Consider the following 16,909-nt stretch of genomic DNA (forward strand, 5'->3'; position numbering starts at 1 on the left):
AGCATGGCATTGTATCTGTCTGAGGTCCCCCTCTTCCTCCTCCTCCTCAGATCCCACCCTCAGCAGGCTTCATCCCTAAAATATCCTGGAAGTTTCCAACCTGGAGTTGGCAACCCTATGTCCTGGAGTTCGAACCTGGAGTTGGCAACCATCAGCCAACGTTTATCTGCCTGTCTGTCTTTACAACCCCCCCCCACACACACACACAGCCTCTGCCTAGGGAGCAGCTGACATCATTCTCCTCTCCCAACTGAAAATTCCAACTGCCTTGCGGGGGGGGGTGAGTTTGAGGTGTGGAATGGAGTGTAGTCCAATCAGCTTCCATATGTAAATGACCTTGGAACGCTGGCCGGGACTGCACAAAGCAGCCAATGAACCCAGCCAGTGTCTTCCGAGTGGCAGTTTTTTCGGCCTAACACTAAAGGGGCCAATTTTAGAATTCTGGCACCCAAAACTCTTTTATAATAAGGGAGAGATATGCAGAGTACATCATGTGAAATGCCGGCCTGGATGAATCAATTAAGATTGCTGGGAAAAACATCAACAACCTCAGATGCAAATGATACCACTCTAATGGCAGAAAGTGACAAGGACCTCAAGAGTCTCTTGCTAAGGGTGAAAGAGGAGAGTGCAAAAGTTGGCTTGAGATTCAACATCAAAAAAACTGAGATCATGGCATCTGGCCCCATCATTTCTTGGCAAATAGAAGGGGAAATCATGAAAGCAGTGACAGACTTTACGTTCCTGGGATCCATGATCACTGCAGATTGTGACTGCAGCCATGAAATTAAAAGACCCTTGCTCCTTGGGAGGAAAGCTATGGCAAACCTAGACAACATAATAAAAAGTAGAGATATCATCCTGCCAACAAAAGTCCATATGGTCAAAGCAATCGTATTCCCAGTAGTAATGTATGGCTGCGAGTTTTGGACCGTAAGGAAGGCTGAGTGCCGAAGAATAGATGCTTTCAAATTATGGTTCTGGAGAAAACTCTTGAGAGTCCCTTGGACTGCAAGGAGATCAAATCAGTCAATCCTAAAGGAATTCAACCCTGACTGTTCCCTGGAGGCCAGATACTGAAGCTGAAGCTCAAATACTTTGGCCACTAAATGAGAAGGGAGCACTCACTGGAGAAGACCCTGATGCTGGGAATGAATGAAGGCGAAAGAAGGGGACTGCAAAGGATGAGATGGTTAGACAGTGTTATCGATGCAACAACCATGAAATTAAGCAAACTCCGGATGACAGCAGAGGACAGGAGGGTCTGGCGTGATGTGGTCCATGGGGTTGCAAAGAGTCAGACTCGACTGTGCGACTGAACAACAACAGTAACAACAAGTACCGTTTTATGCATTTTTAGAAGTGAAGAGAGTTTGCAAAAGCACAACCATCCTTGCAACGTTATGAGAGGTAGAATGTGTATTAAAGCTGTAAATAAATTCAGTTGCACTTGTAAATGATTTAGCACTGAGCCCAAGCAGCACAGAACATTTTGAATTTTATTCCCCATGCTGTATTGTGGTAGAAACATGCTTCATAATTCGGTTTGCAGTGCATTCCAGGGTTTCAGGAATCCTGCTCTGAAGAAACCGACCAGTCAAATGGAATGAAAATGAACATCTGGCTTTCTCCCATCTGCAGAGAGGGATAGTCAGAGTCTCCTTCATTTTCACAAAGTACTTGAGATCCTTAGCCACTTTTTATTGTTTTGTCTGCAATAGTTCAGCGGGAGAAGCAGTGTGACACAAGTGATAAGAAGCTTGGTGGATATGACCGAGTTTTCTAGACATAAAAGACAATGGAGGTGGGAGAGATAATTAGGAATAAGAAATTACCTTAGATCACTTTTGACGGAACTATTGCATTTAGACCTTTCAATGAACACGTGCCCTACTGTTAATCTGTTAGTGTGATAGGTTTTTTTTAAATGCTATTTTTAATGCTTATCTACAGGTCTGAAAGGATTGAAAGAAGTGCTTATTGTAAGGCAGAAGTTCATATTTGGTTGAAAAGATCATAGAACTACCCATAATGTTTCTAAAACTGACTGCAGCCACAGAAGCTGTGCTTTTTAAGGTGGAGACTGGCATGAGCAAGAGGGACATTTTCTTCCCACCGCATTTCCCCACAAAACATACCTTCCTAGTCTGCTTTGATCTTTGCCTGTGATATACTCATGGGGTGTGTGTATCTGGTCTCTTTGTTCACACTGTAGACTTCATAGCTCCAGTCATTTTTTTAATGGGTGTAAGCAGGGCTTTTCTTGTAGAAAAAGCCCAGCAGGAACTCATTAGCATAATAGGCCACACCCAACAGCAGAAACACATTAGCATATTAGGCCACACCCTGACATCACAGCTCATTTGCATATTAGGCAACACTCCCATGTCTTCCCTGGGCAAGCCGGCCCTTAGACAGGCCGGGGAAGGCACGGAGAGGCATTTAAATATCTACCTGATCCTTCCAGAGCCCCCCTGGCCCGCCCGCCTTGGGGTCGCTGGGAGGTCACTCTCTAAGCCTTCCCTCTGTAGCCACTCATGCAGAGGTTTTGGCTGTAGTGGGCGTGGCCAACTCTGAAGCCAGCCGGAACTCCGTTCCTGTGCGTTCCTGCCCAAAAATAGCCCTGGGTGTAAGGCCACATATATCAACTTTAGTACATTTTAATCCTACCCTTCCTTCAATGATCTCAGGGTGGTGTACATCCTTTTTCCTTATCGACACCCTGTGAGGTATATCAGGCTGAAAGAATGTGACTGGTCCAAGGTCATCCAGCAAGTTTCATGGCAGACAATGAGCTTGGGTTTCCCACTTCAATACCCTAACCATTGCACTTAAGTATATCTGTGTTTGTTCCACTGTTAGATTGAGTTGAGTAAATCCTCAGCAGTTTGTAGATTTTGTCAGAGGATACCTTTTATAGGTCAGTTTGACTAAATCCAGCACTATGTCATCTTCTGCTGTGCTGTGACATGTGCATGCTTCAGCTCTCACTTAAACCATCTTGCCTTTCCTTTTCCCCAGAAAGTGGCCAGCAGTCTGAAACTGTTCCGAAAGACAGATGCTCCCTCTATCCCATCCCGAGGGCAAACATTTGGTTATGAAGAGTCTGAGGATGGCAGTCTTCTCAAACATAACCCTCCTGATAAAGACAATACTTTAGGTCCAGCATACTATCAGGCAGACCCGGTACGTAATTTTCTAAATCTTCCACTTCTATGCAAAACAAATGTTAGATTCTTAACCATCCTGCACTGGCATGGCATGTTTGCTTTTGCAACTTAACGCTTTGAGCCGCTGCACTATCATTTAGCACTGGAGGTAAGTGTTATGTCTGGACATGTGCAGTCTTCCACTCAGGCTTAACTGCTGCGGGTGCTAGTAGCCAGCATAAGGAGGCATGCCTGGACTTGTCTGGCAGGCAGAGAGATGGAGAGTGGGGAGGTATGTCTGGGCTTGTCTGGGCAGGCCACCTAGTTGGAGCTTGAAGCCCCAGAACAAAGGCAGGCAGGATCCTGGAACCTGCCTGCGGATTGGCCCCTGAGGACAGCCAGCCAATCTGGAGCCTGGAGGCCATTTGAACTCACCAATTGCATGGGGTCTGGGAGTGGCTTAGGTGTATATAGTTAGGGCAGTTGCCCCATGTAAAGTATTCCTGTTGAGATGCAGTAAACTGTTTGTTACGTATTGAGCCTGAACAGTACCTGGAACTGGTTGAGCTTGTTCCCTCAGAACAATAGCTGACCAAAATCCTGAAGTTGACCATTAATATAGTAGTGTAATGTAAATAGCCTATCGTTGGGAGTGGGGTGTGTTGGGGTGTGGTTCTTGCATGCTTTATAAGCTGGGCAGCAAGCCCTGGAATTCAGTCCTTATAGTGTTCCTGAAATCACTAAATAAACTAGAGCTGATCACTGCAATGCATCCAGAACTCAGAATTTAACACTGCTGCTTGTTGAAATCACTCTGCCTTTGCCTTTGCTATGTTAAACCCACTATTTAACATAAGGATTCCTGTCTTAGTTCTCTGCAACAGCCATGGTCATCAGCCCTCAGGAAACTTGAACTGTGGAAGACATAGGCGTAATCTTCGTGGGGGTGGCGGGGCGTGAGCCCCCGCCGAAATTTTCAGGAAGGTGCTCAGTTTAACATAAGGATTCCTGTCTTAGTTCTGTGCAACAGCCATGGCCATCAGCCCTCGGGAAACTTGAACTGTGGAAGATAGTAAGCTATTGTATTTCTGTAGAAAACCATAGGTCTTCCTAGAGTGCTAGTGGCTCTTTCTGCCACCTCTTCTCATTGTAACTGGGCCGCTGCCCTTTCCTGTAAACACAAAGGAAAGCTCCCCTGTATCAGACAAATGGTCTGTCTAGTCCAGCAACCTGTTATTCACCAGATCCTTAAGAAAACTTACAGTAGGCATGAATAGGCAAAGCTTCTGCCTGCTGTTGCCTGCTAGCATCTGCACTCAGAAGTATACTGATGCTGAACATGGAGGTCCACGTTCGGCCAGCGTGGCTCCATGCATTTGCCCTCTAAGCTAATGGCTAGCACTATGTTCTAGAGCAGCAAGTATATATAAAATTTCCCCATGTTACCAAATTTCCTCTACAGCAAAGCACCTAACAAATGTAGTTCATAGACTCCACTCTTTGATTATCTAAGCCTTTCTCCAGTTCCTTGTCAAAGTAGTCCTGTTGCCTGCTTCCCTATCTGTATCTGCACCTAAAGTTTTTTTTCTAACCCTTTGGTTAGGTGTGTTGACTGAACCAGTTTGCTGAAAAATGGCAGAACTCTGTAGAGATCTAGATCCTTGTTCCCTTACTTATTGACTCCTCAGCAGAACATGGGACCCCTTCCAGTGTGTGGCATAAACCAGGTTCATGGTTCATCGTCATGGCTTTTGTGCAGGTAAACATGGGGACTGCATGATTGCAGGCCAGCCACAGAGAAGAGCTTCCAAGTTTTTCCAAGAAGTTTCTAGGCTCTGGAGTGCTTCCCCTCCCCTCTGTCTACGGAGATCCCTTTTCCTGCCCAAAGGGTCATGTGACAGACGTGGGGTGAACAGTCCTTCCTCATTTCTCTTCTTGCTGCTGTGAGGATAGGATGTGCTTCCAGGAGGTACTTTGTGGGGCCTAAAAAAAAAAAAATACCAGTGAGGTTTTCCACAAAGAGAAGCAAACATTTTCACCTACCAAGTCAGTAGGATGGCTCTTTTTAAGAAAAGAAATGCGGGGAGTGCAGCACAAAAATGGCCCAAAATGGCAATCATGGCTCATGCCTTCTGTGTTTGAGAGAAGGCCACAATACAGCTGCATGGCTTAAAGTTGCACTTTGGGAGAAAGCCCTGGGCGCCCTGGACCCCCATGGGGAAAAACGGGCTCAAATGGATAATGGAACGAGGGCCCAAAAGGTGACTTCAGCATTGACACCCTCAGTATCAGAACCACAGGCTCAGTCCACCGTCCCCAAATTGGTGTCAGAGTCACCTCCAAAAAAGGCTAAAAAATGGCCAAGCACTCCTGCTGCAGTCTGGCTCGATCATCATTGCCTTGATGCTGTTCAGTCTCCCTCTCGGAATCAACGGTCTCCGTCTCCACGGAGGGAGCACTCCAGAGCCTAGAAACTTCTTGAAAAGCTTCGAAGCTCTTCTTCACGGCTGGCCTGCAATTATGCAGTCCCCATGTGTGCCTGCACTGAAGGCCACTCGATGAACAACGGTTACAGGTAAGTGCTACCCCATCTTCTATGCCTTATACAACCACCTCTGTTAGATGGGATATTGCAGAAGTCCACAAAGCTGTTATGTACCATGGAAGCATCCCAACAGAGAAGGGATAGAATAGAAATGAAGTTGTCTCACGGGCCACCCTAAAGCATTCAAGTGAAAAGAGAGCTAACTTGATGGCCACCTCTTTGTGGCCATTGTAGCTTGCAGTAAGTAGTTAGGCATGGGATTGCAGGCAACAATCAATGTCTGGTAGGTGGGTCTGCCCAGCTAGGTGATATGGTTATAACAGTTGCAATGGCATTGTTGGTCCCATGTGGTGAGATCATTGTTTACCCTGTGCTGGAAAACTGTTAAAGGCTAACTCTTCTTAAAATATGGTAAATAGTAATCTCTCTGTTTGGAGGTATAGTCAAAACAATGCTGGGAAATTCAGTCATTAATCTTCCATGTAAGAAATACTGTCTGAAAGCAGCCACTCAAGGTTCTCCTGTGTACCTTCCTTGGGTTTTTGCCATGGAGGTCGAAGGGAAACAGGTTTGAATCAGCATAAGTTGTACAGCCCAGCTATTTGCATTCCTAATACTGCATGGTCTACATGGCTCTGTACCGCACTGCCTGTAGCGCTGCATACTTGACCTCAGTGACATCGCCACAACAGTAGAAGCTTAAAAAAGATAATTGGAGGAGTGACTACCAATAATTTTTTGTAAAAGGTTTCTTCTTAAAACAAAATCCAACCCCCATGACCATTTGATAACCTACGCTGTGGTAGCCTGGCAAGAGAAACTAGCAGGATAGTATAATAAGAGACAGTGGAGGGAACAGCAAGCTAAATAGAAGTCTTTACTTGTTGACAGAAGGCAATAATAGAGGGAGACAGATGAATCTTCCTAGGAAGTTTTGGCCCTGCAGCCAGGAAAGGCCCTTTCTTGGGCTGCTGCTTGTCCAGCCTCAGATGCCAGGGTGCCAAAGGAGAGCCTCTGAAAATGGTTCATACAGGAGTAGGTGGTCCTTCGGGTATGTGGGTCCCAAGCCATATAGGACCTTGAATTGGGCCTGTTAAGTCGTGCGCTTAACAAAGAGTCGGAGAGTGATTTCAGCAAGAATGCGGTTTATTCTTCAGCTCAGTTACTTCTCCGTCACGGTACAACAATCGCCAGCCAGAACCCATCATCAGATCAGCACAATACACTGGCTTGTCTATATTTAAACACTCCCGGCTAATGTAGCCACACCCCCTGTACAGATAACAACCTATGAGGTTGAAGAGAATACACCCAATCACAAGCGGTCCCGCTTTGTACGGTGATTGGCAGACACATTCTGGGCTAGGGCTTCCTATTGGTTACATTAGGATCCTAGCCCAGGGGCGAAGCTTAACATGGTAACTCAATCAGGCGATTCACACATCAGTATTTACATTCAAGTCTCAATGGCACGGTTCACATAGCAGTTATATATACAATTCAATACATAACAGGGCCCAACAGCAAATTAGGAAGCTGTTTCTGTTACGGATTCTGTTTTGCTTGCCTTCTGGTATCAAAGGAGAATTTGGGGAAGCAGATAATAAAATTCATGCAAGAAAAAAGTTCATTTTTTCCCTTTTAGATTTTAGGTATTAAATTGCTTCACTGAAAAATGGTTTTTGCTGCTTTTTCATAGAAAGGAAAGGGAACTGCATTAACCCCCCCCCCCGACAAAAACAAACCTAATGGCTTGTATGCTGAAAAACGTACATTTAAAAATTGTATTCAGCATATAAAAGGCTTGTTTTGAAGAGGTTTTTATTTTGATTTTGGAAAAAGAGCACAACTGTACTCACCTGCAACAAAAACAAAACAAATAATAGAATTCTCTTTAAAAGTAATCCTTTTTGTGCAAAGAACATTTTCTTTTCAGAAATACAACCACAGGAGAATCAGGGCTTCTGACATCATGAGGTCTGTACCAGTACATATTTCTCTTAATATGGATTCCCAAAATTGTGGGAAGAGGAAATTTGACATAGTTGGACTCCATAAGCATCCCTAAAATAGTAAAAGGTAAAGGTTTCCCTTGCTCGAAAGCCAGTCGAATCCGACTCTAGGGGGTGGTGCTCATCTCCATTTCCAAGCCGAAGATCCAGCGCTGCCCAAAGACTTCTCTGTGGTCATGTGGCTGGCATGACTAAACGCCGAGGTGCATGGAATGCTGTTACCTTCCCACCGAAGCGGTACCTATTTATCTACTTGCAATTTCTTGCTTTTGAGCTGCTAGGTTGGCAGGAGCTGGGGCCAGAGATGGGAGCTCACTCTGTCATGCAAACTGCCGAGCTACTGGCCTTCCAGTCTGCAGTTCAGCGTCTTAACCTCTGAGCCACCACGGCTCCTTTCCCTAGAATAATGACTGGATAATAAGCCTGTTTGTGTTTTACTAACTTTCAGATTTCTCTGTGTGTTTTTTTGTGGCTTTCTGGTTGCCAGCTTCATAAGCATATGACTGTCAGGCATGGGGTTTACCTATAAAGTGACAAACCCTCACCAGACTTGATTTGCCTTCTTATTCAAACGTAACTTATTTTCATACAGACCAAAAGCAACAATAAGGGAAAACACACAGTGATGCAGCTGATGCTTCGTTCTATTATAAGCACATCTTCAGCAGTTTTCTGTCTCACTTGGATAGTTTAGAACAGCTTTTGTTCTGACTTCTTTTCTAGGGGTGTCCTTCTATGCCAAGATTACTGCTCTTAGTTAAAAGTACATTTGCTGTGTTTCTTACTAGCAAGTACTTTGCCAAGTGCAAATAATCTTGATAATTTTCAAGTTCTCCTCATCTCTCATAATGGGAAACAGTTTATAGTTTGCAGTAAACCAAAACAAATGGGAACGAAGAACAGCATCCCCTGGAGCTCAGCAGTTATTCCTTGTAAGCTTTTTCAGTCAGTGCATTAGGGGGCAGCAGAACCATTAGATTGCATTGCTGGACTTTTGTTTTATAGGGCATGCCACAGTTTTACTTTATTCACACTAACTTACTAGATACAGGGATAGAAAAATCAAATGTTTAAACTTTGAAAGAATAACTTTTCCCGTACTGGAAAAAAAAATCTAGATGAGTCAAAAGATGCATCACCCACTCTCTGTGAATTATATAAAGTATTCTTTGGCTCTGAACAATTTTTGCAAATAGTTTTCAGTGGTCTTAGAGTATCTTCAGCTAACAAAGTAAGAATCTAATAAAAGAATGAAGGATGATAAAATACTGTAATGTGTGTATCGCAAAAAGGAGCAATTTATAACGGAAAGAAAAGTAGACAGCCATTTCTCATACTCCTTCTTGGCCTTATTATTAAGAGTTGTATCGGCACCAAGGGAATCAAGTTCTCGGTGCATGTGTGTTTGCTGGCAAGTTTCAGAACCTGATTAAATGGGGGGCTTGGCTAGTATGTGGTGGTGGAAAGTCCCTTCAAGTCACAGCTGACTTATGGTGATCCTGTTGGGTTTTCAAGGCAAGAGACATTCAGAGGTGGTTTGTCATTACCTGCCTCTGCGTAGTGACCCTGGTCTTCCTTGGTGGTCTCCCATCCAAATACTAACCAGGGCCGACCCTGCTTAGCTTCCAAGATCTAACGAGATTGGGCTATCCTGGGCTATCCAGGTCAGGGCTTGGCTAGTGTAACCTGTGGTCAATGTTCATGTACACCAATGTTCCCTCTAAGCTGTGGAGTCTTGTGAGCAAAAATTCTCCTTTGTGAGCTACTGGCATTAAAGGTGTGAGCGAGCGATTTGGCTGCTGCATAAATTAGTTTGCTCTGGAGCCATCCTTCCTGAGCCAGGACAAAAATGTGTGAGCCGGAGGCTAAAAAACTGTGAGCTAGCTCACACTAACTCAGCTTAGAGGGAACATTGATGTACACGTCATCTTTTTCCATCGTGTGTTCTTCCCACCCTTTCCCCAGGAACCTAGGACTGTATACATTGTTCTCCCTACCTCTGTTTTGCTTCCACAACACTGTTGGCTCAGCTTCTTGCGCCTGAAAGGTCAACTACATCCTTGTGTTTTGAATGAAAGGGAATGCCCCCTTTCCCCCCCCCTTCCTCTGCATTTTGTTGGTGAACTGCCTTGTAGTTGTCTTCCCACTTGGTGTTGTTGGCACCAATAAAACTGTTTTATTAAATTTTGGGGAGTCAGATCAGAGCAGCCTTGACCTGGCTGGACCATCTACACTAATCTCATTAGATCTAGGAAGCTAAGCAGGGTCAGCCTTGGTTAGTACTTGGATGGGAGACTGCCAAGGAAGTCCAGGGTTGCTGAACAGAGGCAGGCCATGACGAACTGTCTCTGGATGTCTCTTGTTTTGAAAACTTCATGGGATCTCCATAAGGTGCTTTCAACTTGATGGCACTTTACGCACACAGAGAGAGATCAGAGCAATATTGCAGAACTGTTTGACCAGGACAGTGCCAGTATTGCAACCCTCTGTGGAATCTGTGCACATGTCTTTCCCCAGTATGTCATGATCTGTCCAGTGCAATTACACAGTGAAATGGCAAATTGTATTTCGTCACTGCCAAAGAGGGGGTGACTTCCTTTTGCTAATGCCAAATACTTCAGATCTTTTTAAAAAGAAAAGCTGTTCAGGAACAGTGCACTTGCATGACTTCAGTGAAGTACAGCCTAGTCAGTTATTCTCTCCGTCGTTGATGACTGCAAGAGGCCAGTCCCCTGAAGCAATTGCATGAATTAGGATAACAGAAGAAAATTACTCACGTCTCAGTGGTGCCTACGCAAATATGTGGAGGTTAAAAAAAGTTGTGATATTAGGCTATTCTTGTGGAGCACTACCTATGTTCCTCAAAATGAAGAAAATCAAGACAGGATTGGGCAGAGAATCATGATGGTCACTTAAGAGCACCCCTTCAAAACCTCAGATAACCATAGAGAGAGAATGGGTTATCCTCTGCAACCTGGAATCCCAGCGGCAAGGGCGATTTCACACAAAATCTCACCAGCATCCTAGCTACCACAAAAAGCCATCCTGGCGTGATGGCAGCCACAGTTGTAATGTTTGTTATGGGTACTGATGGGAGTTTCAGATACAAGTGTCATCAAGCCATATTCTTGATGGTCTTGTACACTCCACTTCTCTGTTAATTTTCTGTGACCCCTTCTCTGCTTGTTCCACCTGTTAATGCCTTTGGCCTGCTAATGTAATACCACAGAGAGCCTGTGTAACCATTGAAGTGCTCAGGGCTTTTGGTGCTTGTATAATTGGATGCACATAATCCAGCCACATTGACACTGCTGCTTTGGCTCACTGGAGCAGCCTGTAAATGAGTCTTGCAAATCAGAGAAGGGTGGTTCAATTCCTACTCTGTCTGGATTTGCTATATTTCCCCTTTGTTCTCCCTTTCTGTGCTGTAATAACTGCGTAGTGGTTTACCTGACCTGGATGGTGTGGGCTAGCCTGATCTCATCAGGTCTTGGAAGTGAAGCAGGGTCAGCCCTCGTTAATATTTGGATGGGAGACCACCAAGGAAAGCCCTGGGTTGCTATGCAAAGCTAGGCAATGGTGAACCACCTCTGTACGTCTGTTGCCTTGAAAACCCTATGGGGTTGCCATAAGTCGGCTGTGATTTGATTGCATTTCCCATCCATTCCATTGGTGGTTTACGGAATGCTTTTGCCCCAAAGTGCTATTGCCAATTCAACCTAGAAGATCTATAGAGCATGTGAAAGCCATGTGTGCAGCCTCTATAGTGTTTCAGTGAGTATGGGAGTTCATTGTAGAAGCTCTTTGCACAGCTCATGCAAAGATCCCATGTGTGGGATCAAGAGACCACACGCTTAGAAAAACATGCTACTGATGCCCAGGCAAATGCATTTTGCCAGTTGGTTGCTTTTCTGGGGAATTTTAAAAACAAATCTGGAAGGTTGTTATGGCAGGACTTCTTCTTGAAGAATCAGCATTGACTATGATACGTCTTGCCTTGTCAAACTTCTAGGATTTTTTGACTGTCAACTAATGTAGTCAGAAGCAGTTGAGTAGATGTCAGAACATTTCTCAGAGTCCAAATATATGACAGTCCATTGCTAAAGGCTCCTTAAAAGTGGTAGGTATGGAATATGATGGTAGATAACTGGCTGAAAATCAGGAAACAGGGTAGAGATCAATGGACAATCTCTACAGTGGAGGAAAATAAGAGGTAGTCTAGTGGGTGCTTGTAAGAGGTAGTCTAGTGGGTGCTGGTGTTTGTGCATCAATTACTTGGAATCAGTGAGCAGCAGTAATGTAGCCCCTTTTGCAGATGACCATCAAGGTATTAATATTTATTTATTTACTACTTTACACAGAGAGTGATTCAGATGTGGAATTCGCTGCCAGAGGGTGTAGTGATGGCCACAGGAAAAAAAGCTTTAAAAGGGGATTAGGTAGATAGATTAGATAGATATATGGAGGATAAGTCTATCAGTGGCTACTAGCCATGGTGACTGAGGGGAACCTCCACATTCAGAGGCACTAAGTCTCTGAATCCCAGAGCCAGGAGGCAACATCAGGGGATTTTTATGCTATCAATTATTATGAAAGGGCTTGAAAATTATTATCTAGTATTACAATGCCTTCATATGAACGTCTGGTGCATTTGAAATACTGTTTTCTGGTAGACGTTGGAATGGTACAGAATGATATGGTCAAAATAATCAAGGACACTGCTCCTGTGAGGAAGGGGTAAAGCGAGGGCATTATTGTTGTTGTTGTTGTTAAAATTTATATCCCACCCTCCCCAAATGGGCTCAGGGCGGCTAACAAGAGGCACAGGCCATGATACCACTACTAAAAACAGAATAAAACAGTCAATCACAAACAAAGTGCCGGTGCTCTAAATAATAAGCTCTTATCAATCCAAGATGGGGTCCCACAAACCAGCATAACCCCCATCAGCATAAGTTCCAGATGGCACTGCCAAGATGGGGTTCCACAAACCAGCATAAACCATCAGCATAAATTCCGGATGGTACTGTCGTCCTTTCATAACCAGTTCTTCAGGTCGTCTGGTCGTCTTTCCAGGGTCAGCTCACATCCTGATAGAATCCACCGTCATGGCTTCCCTAAGTGGCAAACAGTAACTACTTCCGCATGAGAAGTGGCAGAAAAAAAGATAAGGATTTCCTGCACTGATAGGATTAGATGGGCTTTAAGCCCGTTTCCATCTTTTTAGTTTAGAAAGAAAGATGAGAGTGGAGGGACATTGTAGAGGTTATAAAACAACAATATCAAAGCTTGAGTGTTGTGGTGAAATTGGCAATACATTCAAGACAGAGCAAATAATGTATTTTAAAATATCCCATCATTAACTTACAGAATTCATTGCTGCTAGGTGTGGCAATGACCCCTAGGACTAGACTAGTTTAACAGAGAATAGATTTATTAATAGCTGTTAGCCATGGCGGTGAAATGAAGTCTCTAATTTAAGAGCCAGTTTACCTCTAAATATCAGATACCAGAGAGCTGTTTCTGTTATACTTGGATCATGAGCTTAGAGGCATCTTGCTTGCCGCTGCTGGTTTAATTTACAAAATGTATAGGCTACTTTTTATAAGAACTTCAGAAGCAGAAACACGATCCTGGACTAGCAGACCTTTGGTCTGACCCAGGAGGGCTCTTCTTATGTTCTGACGTTACTACTTCGAGTGAGCAGTGTATGGCAAATTTCATGGCTTCCCTAAGTGGCAAACAGTAACTACTTCCGCGTGAGAAGTGGCAGAAAAAAAGATAAGGATTTCCTGCACTGATAGGATTAGATGGGCTTTAAGCCCGTTTCCATCTCTAGGGCACGATGACTCCAAGGATAGGCTCAAACTAGGATTTAGTAGGCAGGAAGTATTGTGACAGCTCTCCTTCAGAGCTCATAGCACAGGGTAGGAAAACAGTGTTTGGTTATGTCGGGGGGAAGATGCTGGGGTGCTGAGAACACCATAAGCTTCTCTGTGGCTAGGGTTGCCAACCTCCAGGTGGCTGGTGGAGATCTCCTACTGTTACAGCTGAACTCCAGGTGACAGAGATCGATTCACCCAGAGAAAGTGGCCACTTTGGAAGTTGGACTGTATGCAGAGGTAGATTCGGGGGGGATCGCGGGGGATTGCAGTTCCCCCGGGTGAGGTGCAGGGGCAGGGCACACGACGAAGCCCCACCCCCTGCTTCCGGCCGCCTCGCTTCCAGCCCTCATTCAGCCAGGAGGAGGCAGGAGAAGAGGGAGGGTAAGTTGCTTCCTCCCCGCCTCTCCCCACCCCTGCCTGCCTGGGGTCAGGGAGGGCCTTGGCGGGGCTTCCTCGCACTCCCGCCGGCCTTGCAGGTCCACCACTGGGCCTTATGTCAGGGGTGTGGCATATGCTAATGAGTTATGGTAATGAGTTCCCCTAGCTCTTTTTCTACGAAACGACCCCTGACTGTATGGCATTATGTCCCAAACTCTTGCTCTCCTCAGTCTCCATCCTCAAAATGTTCAGATATTTCCCAGCCTGGAGCTGGCTGCCCTATCTGTGGCACATGATCTCGGAAAGCCTGGTGCTGGTTTGAAGCTGATAGGAAGAGGATACCTAAACAGGCTGGCAAAATAGTGAGTGGATATTTAAAGACAGATTGTGAGAGGCCGGCTTCCATTACAAATGGCTGCATTATGCTGATTAAAACAGAGGACTGTGAAATGTGCACTTGTATTCAGAGAGTGGGTTTTTAAAAATTAAGGCATAGTGTGAATGTGTGGTTTGTATGATAATTGTCTTGCGGCTGTATGCCTTCATAAGGCATTTAATATCAGTGCATCGTTTCTGTACAAGCATTTGGGAGATGCAATAAATACTTATTTCAACTTGAGGTTGCATGGGCAGTAATCCCCAATCTGCTTTTTCCATGTTAGGCATTCATGCCAGGAGTGTTGACACTGATAGATTAGGTAATGTTGGGAACATGCTGGGTACTACCTGTGCACTGCAGCCCTGAAAGACAGTCCATTAGTGCTGGAATTAATGCACTCTGGGACTTTTAATTCTTCATGGATTCTATTTCCATATTTAATTACGAGAAAGTCATAGGGAAAAAAAGTTACAAAGCACCTTCATCCATTTTTATTGTCAACGGGAGTGGCAATTAGTAATTCTTCAAGTTATATTGCAATGCTCACTTAAAATAATGCACCTCCTTGCTGAGTTTGCTTCAATTAAACCATATTTTATTTGCTAATGACATAGCAAGCTGACAGCGACCTTGAAGTTGGTATTGTCAACACTTCTTGGCAAAAAAAGAGCTTGGTGATTTAGAGTTAAGAGTGCATCAATTTATTCTTCAGTCTGTCAGTGTTTTTAAAAGGCTTTTTAATTCTATTATAGATGGAATATTTTACCTGAGTAATGCACAGCCTAGTTAAGTAACAGTCAGTTGGTATTATTTTTAAACCCAGAGCTTAAGCCTCGTATGGAAAGAGGAATAATTTTATTCTGGCCCAGGGAGTTGAAAAACAAATGGCCTGTAGTTGGAGCACCTTTAAAATGGCTTGCAGAGCTGAATATTTAAAATGTTCTTTGTAAATGTCAAATATATACTGACCTTAACATGCTTTTGTGAATACTTCCAAATATTTAGCTATTTGATTTGAATTCTATACCCAAAGACAGTCATTTCCCCCCTTTTTTATTGGAAAATGTCAAGGAAAGATCCTCCTCCCCAGTTAAAAAAAAGGCTTCCTAAATTCACAGGCATAATTTATGCACTGTAATTAGTTTTATCAAAGCTACAGTGCTATTATTCAGCAGCAAAAGGCATAGAACCAAAGGCCATTATGTATGGAGGTACACATAGGATTTCCAGTTAGCAAAGATGGAATCATTCTGTCATAGATCAAAGTGGTAGTTTCAAGAGGGCAGCCATATTGGTCTGTAATAGAAGAACAACATTCAGGTCCAGTAGAACCTTAAAGACCAACGAGTTCCAGGGTATAAACTTTTGAGAGTCAAAGTTTATACCTTGGAAATCTTGTTGGTCTTTAAGATTCTACTGGACTCGAATTTTGCTCTTCCTGGTGATAAAATTCCTGCTCCTTTCTCTCAGATCACATGACCAGCACCTACCCATATCTAGGAGTTAAAGAACCAGTTTTTAGGCTAGCCTGTTCTGCTTTCCCCTTCAGGTGGCTTCCTGTTCCTTGGAGCTGTATGTAAATTTAGCTCTTGTTTCAGGATCAGGCAGCATATGGTTTGACACCCTTCCTCTTGTTTATCTTTCTTCTCTTTTCCCAAAGCCTCAGTTATGTGTCCTTGCCTTGTGCACTTCCCTTCCCTCTGCCGCAGTTTAGAAAATGCTCCATGCAGTACCCCCCCTTTCTGGCTCCGCCTGGCCAATATCCCATTCTGGTTCAGTCCTCCCTTTTTCTGAAGCTGCTTCCTCGCTTTAACCCTGAATCCAACTCCATCATCATCTTCTCTGCTCCCTTTTACCTGCGCTGTTTCTCCTTAAATATCTCTTTTCCTTTCCCCTTTCTCTGTGCACACTGTACATTTACATATGCGCACACACGTGGGTGGGCTTTAGCAGATATCAGTGGGTAGCACCAGGGGTCTTTTGGGGCCGGAGCGGCACTCCGGCAGTCCAGGAGCCCGCATAAATGGCGGCGGCAACCCCTGCCTCCAGCTCCCTGCGCCGAAAGCGCTGCGTTGGGGGAGGCCCGGAGAGCCCCGCTGCCTGGTCCCCCAGGCCCGCACAGAAGCGCTGCAGCTCGGGGGAGGCCGGAGAGCCCCGCTGCGGGGTCCCCTGGGCCGGCGCAGAAGCGCTGCGGCTCGGGGGAGGCCAGAGAGCCCCACTGTCAGGTTCCCTGGGCCTGCGCAGAAGTGCTGTGGCTCGGGGGACACCAGGAGAGCCCCACTGCAGGGTCCCCAGCAAGCCCCGCCCCCAGCTCCCCACGCCGAAGCGCTGTGGCCGAGGGAGGCCTGGAGAGCCCCGCTGCTGGGTCCCCCGGGTCGTGCAGAAGTGCTGCAGCTCGGGGGACACCTGGAGAGCCTTGCCGCCGTCTTCCCCGGCCCCCACCGAAGCGGTAAGTAAGGGACCAATGGGGGTGGGGGTGGCGGGGGCTTGATGAGTGGTGGTGGGAGAGCCTCCCTCCCTCCCTCCATCTCTTTGCCATCTTTCCCTCCTTTTCTTTCACT

At 45.2% G+C, this 16,909-nt stretch overlaps 1 protein-coding gene across 1 annotated transcript in view; it reads left to right on the top strand.

Annotated features, from left to right (window-relative positions):
* Positions 1-16,909, top strand: part of STPG2 (sperm-tail PG-rich repeat containing 2) — a 336,565-nt gene that overhangs the window by 19,544 nt on the left and 300,112 nt on the right. The window contains exon 4 of the mRNA XM_015415991.1: positions 3,022-3,186. Within this exon, the coding sequence (XP_015271477.1) occupies positions 3,022-3,186 (165 nt within the window). The remainder of the gene's footprint in view (positions 1-3,021; positions 3,187-16,909) is intronic.

The sequence above is a fragment of the Gekko japonicus genome, unplaced genomic scaffold, assembly GCF_001447785.1.
Source record: "Gekko japonicus isolate JY-2015 unplaced genomic scaffold, Gekko_japonicus_V1.1 scaffold68, whole genome shotgun sequence".
Lineage (NCBI taxonomy): Eukaryota > Metazoa > Chordata > Lepidosauria > Squamata > Gekkonidae > Gekko > Gekko japonicus.